This window comes from Pholis gunnellus, assembly GCF_910591455.1.
Source record: "Pholis gunnellus genome assembly, chromosome: 6".
In the NCBI taxonomy this organism is placed as follows: Eukaryota; Metazoa; Chordata; class Actinopteri; order Perciformes; family Pholidae; genus Pholis; species Pholis gunnellus.
The window spans coordinates 26,449,244-26,459,134 of NC_136532.1; the positions used below are offsets into that span (position 1 = coordinate 26,449,244).

The following is a 9,891-nucleotide window of genomic DNA, read 5'->3' on the forward strand; positions in this document are numbered from 1 at the left end:
CGATTTGTAAATAATCTGAAATACAATCCCAAGTCTGTAGTTTTCTCTGCTGCTCTTATTTTTTTTAAATATATAATTTATATATTTTATTTAAAATATCAGGTTTCAACATATAGTTACATTTAAATGAGCCCCACAATAAAAAATTGAAAATAAAAAGATGAGGCACTTATTTCTGGAAGATTTGCAAATATGAAAAGTCAAAAACATTTGACCTATATTTAGTAATCTAAATTTACTGCGTGTTGTTATTATATTGTTGGATTTCTAGGAGTTGTTGTTAGATTTATCATCTTGATGTTAATAACTGGCACTTTTCCAACAAAACACACATGCAAACTGAATATTTGGCACTAATTTTGAAAATCTTACTATTCACAAAATGTGTTAGAATTCAAGTTTTCAAAATAAGATGTAAAATGTTGATTTTTATTTTAATGATAAATGGTATAAAATGTCCTCAGACCGTATTTATTTAGTATTTATTTTTAATAATCTGTTTTCTCTCTGCTGGTATTTCATGTGTAAGTTAAATCAGATTTTTTTTATTGTGAACTGTTATGAATGTAAAAAGCTGCCGTGATTTATTCGTGGGTGCAGACTAACTTCTGACCTAAACCTAAACCTGCTCACAGTCAAACATGTCATAACTCGAGCATAAAATAAAATACAAGACTTTTTATGGAAAGAGTTCATTCTTTTAAAGTTTATTGACATGAGGAAAACATTGGGATAATGTTTAAATACTCTACACAATAAAGTTATTAAGACATGCACATGGAAAATATAATATACTGTACATAAATATTACATCGGGAAACCAAATTGTTCCTAGCTGGTCTAGCTTCTAATGCAGTGCCTGTGTGTTTAAGATTTAAGTTTGACCCCAAAAACCACAACTCGAGACGCCTTCTGAGACAAACCTCACATTCATAGTGCAAGAAGAGACACTTAATGGAAATTAATGGAATGCTCGACTCATGGCGGGCGTGGGCCTCTTCAGTATGGCCTCCACGGAGAAGGACAAAGACTCGCTGGACGCCATCTTGGTCCCCACGGGCTTTGACAGAAAGTCTTTGGCGTACCTGTCGGTGATTTTCACGGCCTGAATGTCCTTGGCGGAGCCCTCCCTGAACTTCCGGGCGGCCTCCTCTAGGAGCTCTTTGCAGTACGGAGCCCTGAGCTCCAGCCCGGCCCCGCCGCTGGTTTTCTCACCCAGCGAGTGCTGGATGAGGGAGTGAAAGGAGTTGAGTTTCATGGACAGCTTCGCGCTGTCCTTGCTCAGCTTGTTCAGAACCTGGCCGGAGGTTTGGGAATGAGGGTTGCCGGGGAAGGATTGTCCAAAGCTCCTCTTGGGTGGAGAGAAGGCCGAGCGTTCCCGCTGCCCCCCCTGGGCGACACCGTGAGGTTTGGGATCAGCCCGTTGAGGGTCCGACGAGTCCGGCAGCGCAGCTGCTCGGGATCCTTCCAGCTTGGCCGCGGCCGCCTCCTGCTCCGGCTGCTGGCTCTCGGCTGGCACCGCCTTGGGCTCCCACGCCGCCCCCGGCTTCATGTTCTGCACCGCCGTGGCGTTGAACAGGCACTGCTGGTAGAGCAGGGCGTCGCCCAGGTTGGCCGCTCCGCGGGGCCACACCATGTAGCCGCCGCGCGACGGCTGCAGCGGGTAGTGGCGGTAGGTGGTGGCCACGCTGACGTTAGAGGAGATGAGCTCCACGTTGGCCGAGCCGGCCGGGTACTGCATGGACAGATCCAGGCAGTTAGGGCCCAGGAAGTTGCACAGCTCTTTGGGCTGCGATTCGGCCGGAGCCGCGGGCGAGTAGGACGTCTTGTAGTTGTACTCGGCGGCGTGGTGAGCCATGCTGTTGGGGAAGATGAGCGAGGCCGCCTGGCTGTTCTCCAGCAGCTCTCGCTCTTTGTACTCCCGCTCCAGCATGATGGTTTCCAGCTCCTTGTCGGCGAAGGCCCTCCTCTTCCTCATGCGATCGCTCAGCGGCGGGGGGAGAGCCGCGTTGGCTGCCAGGAAGGGATCGGACTGCACCGGACGGTATCCTGCCATCAAAAGAACCCCCTGTTTAATTCAAAGGTCTATGACAGTCCATGTGTTCTGGATTACAGCTGAAGTCAAGCATGCAGGCAGAAATGTTCACGCTGACAAACATGCAAAACATGAAATAAAGAAGAATTTTCACTCTGGTTTGAAGAAAATATAAATCATGCTAAATAAATAAATCCTATTTGTATGTTGCGACAATGCTGGAGATGATCATCAGTGAACTTATTACATGACAAATACGTTCATCAAGTCACTGCATGCACACTAATGTTAACAAGTCACTGTTATGGTTGTTAGTGGGAACAGATAGAAATCCAATACAAGCTACAGGAGAAACTGAGCGTTAAAGGAGCCAAAAGATCAGAAAGCAATAAAACGTGTTTCTATTTGTCAGGCCTGTTGCCTCGTTACCTTCCAGGATGCTTTTGGCGAGCATGGTGGACGGTCGAATGTGCCGCTGATATATCGTCCTCCGCTCTGCTGAGATTGGTTTCCCAGATATTCCTTTCTTATCCTGATGAAAAGAGAAAACAAAGAGCGACTTTAAAACGTGCCGTCGGGATGTTTTCCTTGGTCCTTTAATAAAAACACCAGATTTGTCACAGCTCAAGTCCAACTTCTCATGATTTTTACCGTCATAACGACTGTCTTTAAATAAAGCAGGATCCGTTAAACACTAGATTAAAAGTGTAATACGTTGTATTAAAAGATACAGACATTTTAAACAAGGGTTTTACAACTAAGCCTGGTTTCGTTACTTCAAACTGCAATATGCTCACAAGTCTGTGTAATAAAGGTTATACATTAAGTTTTCACACTCAAACTGAAAAAAAATGTCCATCTGGTATCATCTTTAAAATACCGCAGCTGACGTGGTTCATTATTTTGACCTCAGACATTCTCAAATATTTGAATGTCACCACAGTCAAAACACGCACACACACACACACACACACATATATTAGAGCTTATAGGAAATATATAGGAGGAGATCTAAAAAGGCTGACTTGTGTTTGTTTACTAGTAAAGATGTAAATGTCTAATCGTTGGGGAAAGAGTGAGACATGCATCTCTAATGAAGCTGTGTAAATAAGCTTTTACTTTTTATTTTAAAGTGATTGTTTGTTGGCTGGGAAGACATTAAAAACTCCTCATGGACGCCACTGATTCATGCTCATTCAGTCAAACAAAGAGAGATCGCAGCACACATTAAATAACCCGATCCTTTAATCTGAGCCGGTGCACAACCAGACCAGATCAGAACTAAACATAGACCTGCTTTGGTTGGACAAACTAAACTGTATTTAGTGTCACAGTATTCACTGTATGAAGTGGCTAACTTCAAACTTGACTTTGAAAAATCTGTTGGGTTTTTTTAGGTCACATGAAGGCCGGATTGTTTTTACATAAATACGCCAGTTTAAGAAACCAGAATTGTGTTTCTGCTGATACGTCAGAAAAACACGTTGCAGAAACGATGGCCCTTAATGTTGCACTGTGGCTCAAATAAATAAAAAAGAGCAATTAAAGACAAGTTTGACTGGAATATGAAGATAATGGGTCGATTATGAAGCCAGGCGCATTATCTTAAAGTTACATTTAGGTCAAAAGTCATTGTAATAATCAGAGCAACAGACTGTCTGAGTGCTGTTGGAAATTCCATAATTAAAACATAAATAACATATGAACCTACACTTTGAATCCAACACTAATGCTAATAAATATGTATGATTTATGTCATGCTGTTTGATGATGATGTGTGTCTAACTTCCAACAGATTTACTGTTTTAAACACATAGTTCTGCACGTTTCACATGGATTCTCCTTTAAAGCCGAGGACAGCAGTGACTGAGCCTCTGGATTTACAGAGTAAATAAAGCAGTGGTGGAAAGAAATGCTCCTGGCTTATGAGAAGCAAGATCAACATCTCCTGGAAATCCCTACAGCTACAGCAACAACAACAACAACAAACCTGCACAGCAGAGAGGTCTGAGGGAATACACTAGAGATAAGTCACTGGATGTGATGATTGTTTTATTGTTAATATCTAGAATAACCAGTAGGCCGCTACAGAAACAAAGTGAAATACATTTTACTGTGGGGTCTAATTGGTTCTCTAGCTGTTGCTGAATAAAAGCACTTGAATGCATCACAACCTTTCAAGGTTTTGCTCCAGCTTTTAACGTTCAAGAACAGCATTCACACACATCCATACAGCCTGTACACACACACACACACACACACTCACACACTCCGGGTCTGTACCTCCGTGGCTTGCTGCCTCCTCAGGGCCACCTGCGCCGCCATCACCCGCTGTCTCTCCACCACCAGCAGGCAGTTGGCGCACTGGCAGTCCCTCCAGCGGCAGAAGCGCTTGTGTCCCTTCAGGCAGGACACCACGCCGTGGTTTCGGCAGCGGGCGCACTTCGGCGTCCGGCTCAGCTTCCTCTGGTCCCCCGGACACACGCCGCTGGGGGCCGGCTTATCGTCGGCCTTGTCGCAGTCTCCGTCTCCGTCCTCGGCGGCGGCGTGGCCGGCGGCCGGGTCGTCGCTCTCCGTCTCCAGGCTCTCCACGTCGATTTCAAACTCGCAAACGGCGTTTTCTGACATGTCTGCCCGAGTCCTCCGCCGGCTGTCTGAACACCCAGTTTATCTCTGAATGAACACATATGAGGATTAGTCTCTAGTTATTATGCGGTAATAGTGGCTTAATAACATAGCATAATCAATCAACACGATCTCCCAGAAGCTACCATGTTTAGCCTATAATAGCAGATTTCATTCATTATATTCTTCCATAAATTCACCAAAAACTTTTTTTGGAATCTTATGATGATTTAAATTAACTTCTTTGGCGGGAGATTTATTTTTTATTTTTTTTGCTAAACTTAATTTGTTGGCACAAGAGAAAGATCCATGCACGAGGATGATAAAGATAGTGGCCTAGTTTGTATTTATTAATCTGCAAAAACATGGTCTGAATAAAAAATTGAAAGAGGAAAAAAATATTCCTTAAATCTAGAAAGTGCGCAGCAGAAATACCAATAGAGGCAGATATCAATATGATTGCTTTTAACTTTTATTTAATTTTGTAGACCACACATGTTAGGAACACAAATGAGTAGACTTAAACAAATACAGCTTATTATTGGAAGCCTACAATAAATAACCATTATTATGATTGATCACATGACTCTATGAAGAGTCTCACCACACTTCTTCGGTCATCGCCCAGTTGGCTTGTCCGGTATTTAATTGGTTATTTCATGCATGGATTTGGTCAAACCACATAAATCTACATAAAGACACGAGAGGACTTGAGTTTACCTCCAGAGGTGGATCCAGCGGTCTCGTCCAGGTTTTAGTTTTTTTTTTTACAGCCGTCGTTAAGCCCCGTGATGAATCACACGCAGTTAAACACGCAGTCCAGCACAGGTTCGTAATTAACCGCTAATTGAGTGGATGAGTGAGTGTCTCACTCCGGACGAACCTAAGTTTTCTTCTGAGCAAGAAACTCCGAGCGACGCTGCTATGAACCGCTCCGGGCTGCGTCCTCTGTCCTCTGATTGGCTGCTTACAAACACGCGCCGGCCAATAGGATCGCGAGCAGTTAGCAGGGAGGGGGGAGTCTTCAGTAACGGACGGGTGACAGTAATTTGATTACTTTTCCTTTGCAACGAGCTCACTTGTAGGTAATTGAGCCTGATTTTAGCGTTAAAAACAGTAAAAAAAAACATAATTAAATATTGTTACTGTAACTTTATTTAACAGAGTAGCCTACATTTATATTAAAGCTCCTTTTCCATCACAAAAAAACTATTAAATCATTGTTTATTTATGCCAGAGCTAAATGACAAATATCTTGTAGTGTCTTTGTTTGTTATGAATGAATATAGAATGATGGATGTCTAGTTTTATTTATTGATTAAGAGCACACTTGAGTTGTTCTACTTTATTATTTTGTGTTTAATTAGCGTAAGCAGCTTAATTGTGAATAATAAAGAAAAAATAGACAATATTGATCAACAACGATGAGTAATGTGGCAGAGACAACTTAAAAATGACAAATAATCAAAAGTCAGCGATAATACCTTCACAATAAAAGCCGAGTTGAACTTGTATCTGATGATAGGCCTTATCCTCTAGATTTAGACATGAATTAGGTCACAACTAAAATAACAGAGTGGGGGGAAAAAACTTTCATATCAGATTTCCATGTCGCCTAGAGGCCTATTTCACAAGCCCAAATATGTATTTTTAATTTATTGCACAGTTAAACTAGAATAAATAGCCTACTATAACAACAACAAAGTAAAAAAGCAGAATATCCCAGTGATGCACATCACATCCTGCATACAGGGTTCAGTGTTTACACTGGTCACAGATTAAACGGAGCAGATCAACAGGTGATGAATGTGTACTGCAGGTTGTTACAGTCCGTCCTGCCAGATTAATACAGTGTTTACACAACAATCACACCTGACAGAAAGAAACCCCGCGTCAGCAGAGTACACACACACACAACACCCCGAGAATACACAGCGTCACGTTTAACATACAATTAAAAAACAACTTTAATTTAACCCTCATTTCAGACCTTAAACTCCTAAAAACAAAAAACATTACAAAATGATGGGCCTATTATTATCCCATTGTTATTGTGCTTAAAAACACTGAATCCTGTTTTAACCACACGAACCCAATAATAATAATAATAAAAGCACAAGAAAACACTGTTTATGATATTTCGCCTGAATAAAGGAATTATTTCGTGTCTCTCATATAACAAATGAATAAAAGTCTAATTAAACCTGATTGTGACAGCGTTAGTTCCCCCTCGCGGTGTGACTGGTGACCTCTGAAACTATGTTGGTCTCTTTGTTTGACTGAAGCTCGACTCTCAGAGAGGCTTCGCAGCATTTACTCAGTGTTAACTGACTTCCATGGGGACTGACAACGGGACAATAGACGCACACACACACATGGCCCCACTGTAGCTTGGGAAATAATGTTGACTCAAACCCTTTTGTGATGTGAAATCAACGAACAAAGCGACGTTAAAAGGAGGATGTTTTGTATATTCCGTTCAGAGTCAGGGAGGGGTGGCTACCTGTCTGTCCTGCTTGGCTCCAAATTAGTGTCAAAGCTGTGAAATAATAATTTATAGCTACTGTATAGTGCTGCAGGCCTATGTGACATTTTAAAACTGCATAATGTCTAACTTTTATATTCTTCAATTCAGATCTTATATTTAAACCCTATTAATTACATTATGTTATAATACCAGTATGTTTTATTAACCCTCAGGCAGGACAACGGCGTGTTTTAGACTTTAATTAAATAGAGAAGCACATATTCTAAAAGTGTCTTCTTGTCCTCGTGTAAGTCCTTCTCCAGATGAGGACAGTGCCTCTTAACGGCTCCTCCATGTGTTGGAGGTGAAGACGTCAGGCCTGCAGGTGCAGCTTTATTCGCCACTTCGTCTTAATTTACTGCGGAGGTTACGAGCGGCCACCCCGGGCCGCCGCTTCCACACCAGGAATGCTTTGAAGCCGAGGGCCGGCTGGACCGTCGGACAGGAGGATCCGCACGGAGCTGGGACCCTCCAGGTGAAAAGTGTTGTCTGTGTCCGACTCGATAAAGGGGGGGGGGGGGGGAGCTCCACGGGTCCACGGGTCCTTGAATGGGCTGAATCGTCCAGGGTCCCTCGAAGGAATCCAGGGGGGTCTGGTATGTCAGGGGGTCTTTACACAGGAGGCTCATAGGTGGTTGTGAGTATTTAAGGGGGTTCCAAGGGTATTCAATACCGCCTGGAATCCTTTCAAGGAAGCTCCTTGTGGGCCCCTTTAAAATCCTGGAACTATTCAAAGATCCCTGCAAACCCTTTGGGATCCCATACACCCCTGCATAGACCTTAAATCCCACACACTATTGCCTGGAAAACCTTTAATGGCCCCTGGAACCCTTTAAAAAGGTCCTTGGGTCTCCTTCAAGGATTCTGAAACCTCTTCAAGGACCCTGGAAACTTCTAAAAGATCCCAAGGCCCCTGGAATTCTGAAATGTTCCTTGAAGTGACTCCTAGAATTCTGGAAATCCTTGAGGATTGGACTTTCAATGGAGTTTCCTTTAATCATGAAATAGATTCCAGGCATTATTGAATGAGTTTCAGGTTTTTTTCCAGGTTCTGGATAGCGACTTTCGAGTGAAAGAGTCTGTTGATCCTTGAGGAGTCTCCTGGTGTCGGGGAACTTTTGCAAGTTTTCAGGGGTTCAAGGGAACTTAACGGGAGTTTCAAGGGTCTCTGAAGGGGGTCCAGGAATCCTCAACGGGTTTCCATGGCTCCTTGAACGGATCCCAGGCATTACTGAGTGAGTTGGAGTCACTGACAGGAACCATAAGTATTATTAGTAACCATAAATATTGCTTCATTGAACTACTTGCAGCAGTCCTTGCAGGGGTCTTGAGATCCTTGAGGAGGATTCAGTAAACCTTGAGGGGGTCCATGGGTCCTTAAAGGGATTCCAGGCATCCCTAAAAGAGTTTCAGGGAACTTTGAAGGGGTTAGGGGATCATGGATCCTTGAATGGACGTTAGAGGAGTTTTTGCAGGCGTATTTCAATCATTGCAAGGATTCCAGGTGTTACTGATGTGATTTCAAGGGGGGGTCCTGGGACTCTTGAGTATTTTCCAGGGATCCCACAAGGGGCTCCAGACATTATTGAAGGAATTTCAAGGCTCCTTGTTGGGTAGAAAGTTTGCACAGATCCAAGACATCGTCTGAAATCTGTATTTAATAAACATTTTGAGAATTTACAGTAGTTTTTATCTCCAAAGGAGCCACTATGATATTCTTATTGTGACTTTTTAAATACACTTTACACAGTTTTATCATTTAGGCCTACAGCTCCACCCTTCATATCTCTTAAACGAGGGTATATCAGTTGAAGACGTGGTGTCATCAGCTCCTTAGTGTTCATTTAGGCTGCTGTCTGTGGACTTTAACTCCTGTTGATCCTTTTTAATGAGCTCACAGACACACAATGACACTTTCTCACACGCTGTCCAGTTTACTCTCCGGGTTGATTGAAACAACAGCATCTTGTTGGAAGCGTCCCGCTGGGCCGGCTGTAAAAGTGTAACAGGAGCTGTGTATAGACAGAAGAGCAGAGTGGGATCACTGGGATCACTGGGATCACTGAGGGGGATCCTGTTATGTTAATTAGCCTCTGATGGACCGACAACACATGCAGCTGAATACAAAACCAGGCGGGACGACATTTGTCTCTGTCTGACACCTCGACCTGCAAACAGGAGGACGTGTCCTCCAGCCGAGGAAGTATTCAGATCCTTCACTTAGAAGTACTAATACCACAATGTACAAAAAATACTCTGTCCTGCTTTAAAGTCTTAAAAGTAGAAGTACTCAATGAAGATAAACGTCCCCTGTGACTGTTGTCCTATCACACATATTATCAGATTATTATCACGCATGTATGCTAATCAGACTGCAACTCATTATGGATTCATCTGCTGATTATTTTATACGTTAGTCGATTCATTGATTGGTTTGTGGAAATAATAAACTTTTTTTTTTGTTTTTTAAACAATAAATGTAAAAGAATTTTTTAGTCCGAATCTCTAAATTATTTTAAATAAATAATAAAAAAATTCAAAATGAAAAGCAGAAAATCTTCACATTTGTTGAGCTGGAACCATTAAACGTTTTTGCAGGAAAAATGACAATTATCAACATTGTTGCCAATTAGTTTTCCATCAATCAACTAATCATATCAGCTCTAATTGCATGTATCATTAGGTAGAGTAGTTTTATTTTATT

The 9,891-nt window shown here is 42.4% G+C and overlaps 1 protein-coding gene across 1 annotated transcript; it reads right to left on the bottom strand.

Annotated features, from left to right (window-relative positions):
- Positions 1–819: 819 nt before the first annotated feature.
- Positions 820–5,501, bottom strand: dmrt2a (doublesex and mab-3 related transcription factor 2a). The gene is made up of 4 exons (XM_079161105.1): positions 5,381–5,501; positions 4,319–4,708; positions 2,465–2,567; positions 820–2,049 (listed from the first exon to the last, which is right to left on the bottom strand). The coding sequence occupies exons 2-4, from the start codon at positions 4,661–4,663 to the stop codon at positions 962–964; spliced, it is 1,536 nt and encodes a 511-aa protein (XP_079017231.1). The 5' UTR covers positions 4,664–4,708; positions 5,381–5,501; the 3' UTR covers positions 820–961.
- Positions 5,502–9,891: the final 4,390 nt, after the last annotated feature.

Excerpts from the sequence above, each read along its gene's own strand:
- dmrt2a (XM_079161105.1), bottom strand. The coding sequence starts at position 4,663 with ATGTCAGAAAACGCCGTTTGCGAGTTTGAAATCGACGTGGAGAGCCTG. Across the intron at positions 2,568-4,318 it reads GGAGGCAGCAAGCCACGGAG|GATAAGAAAGGAATATCTGG; the intron begins GTACAGACCCGG and ends TCTTTTCATCAG. Across the intron at positions 2,050-2,464 it reads CGCCAAAAGCATCCTGGAAG|GATACCGTCCGGTGCAGTCC; the intron begins GTAACGAGGCAA and ends TTTTGATGGCAG.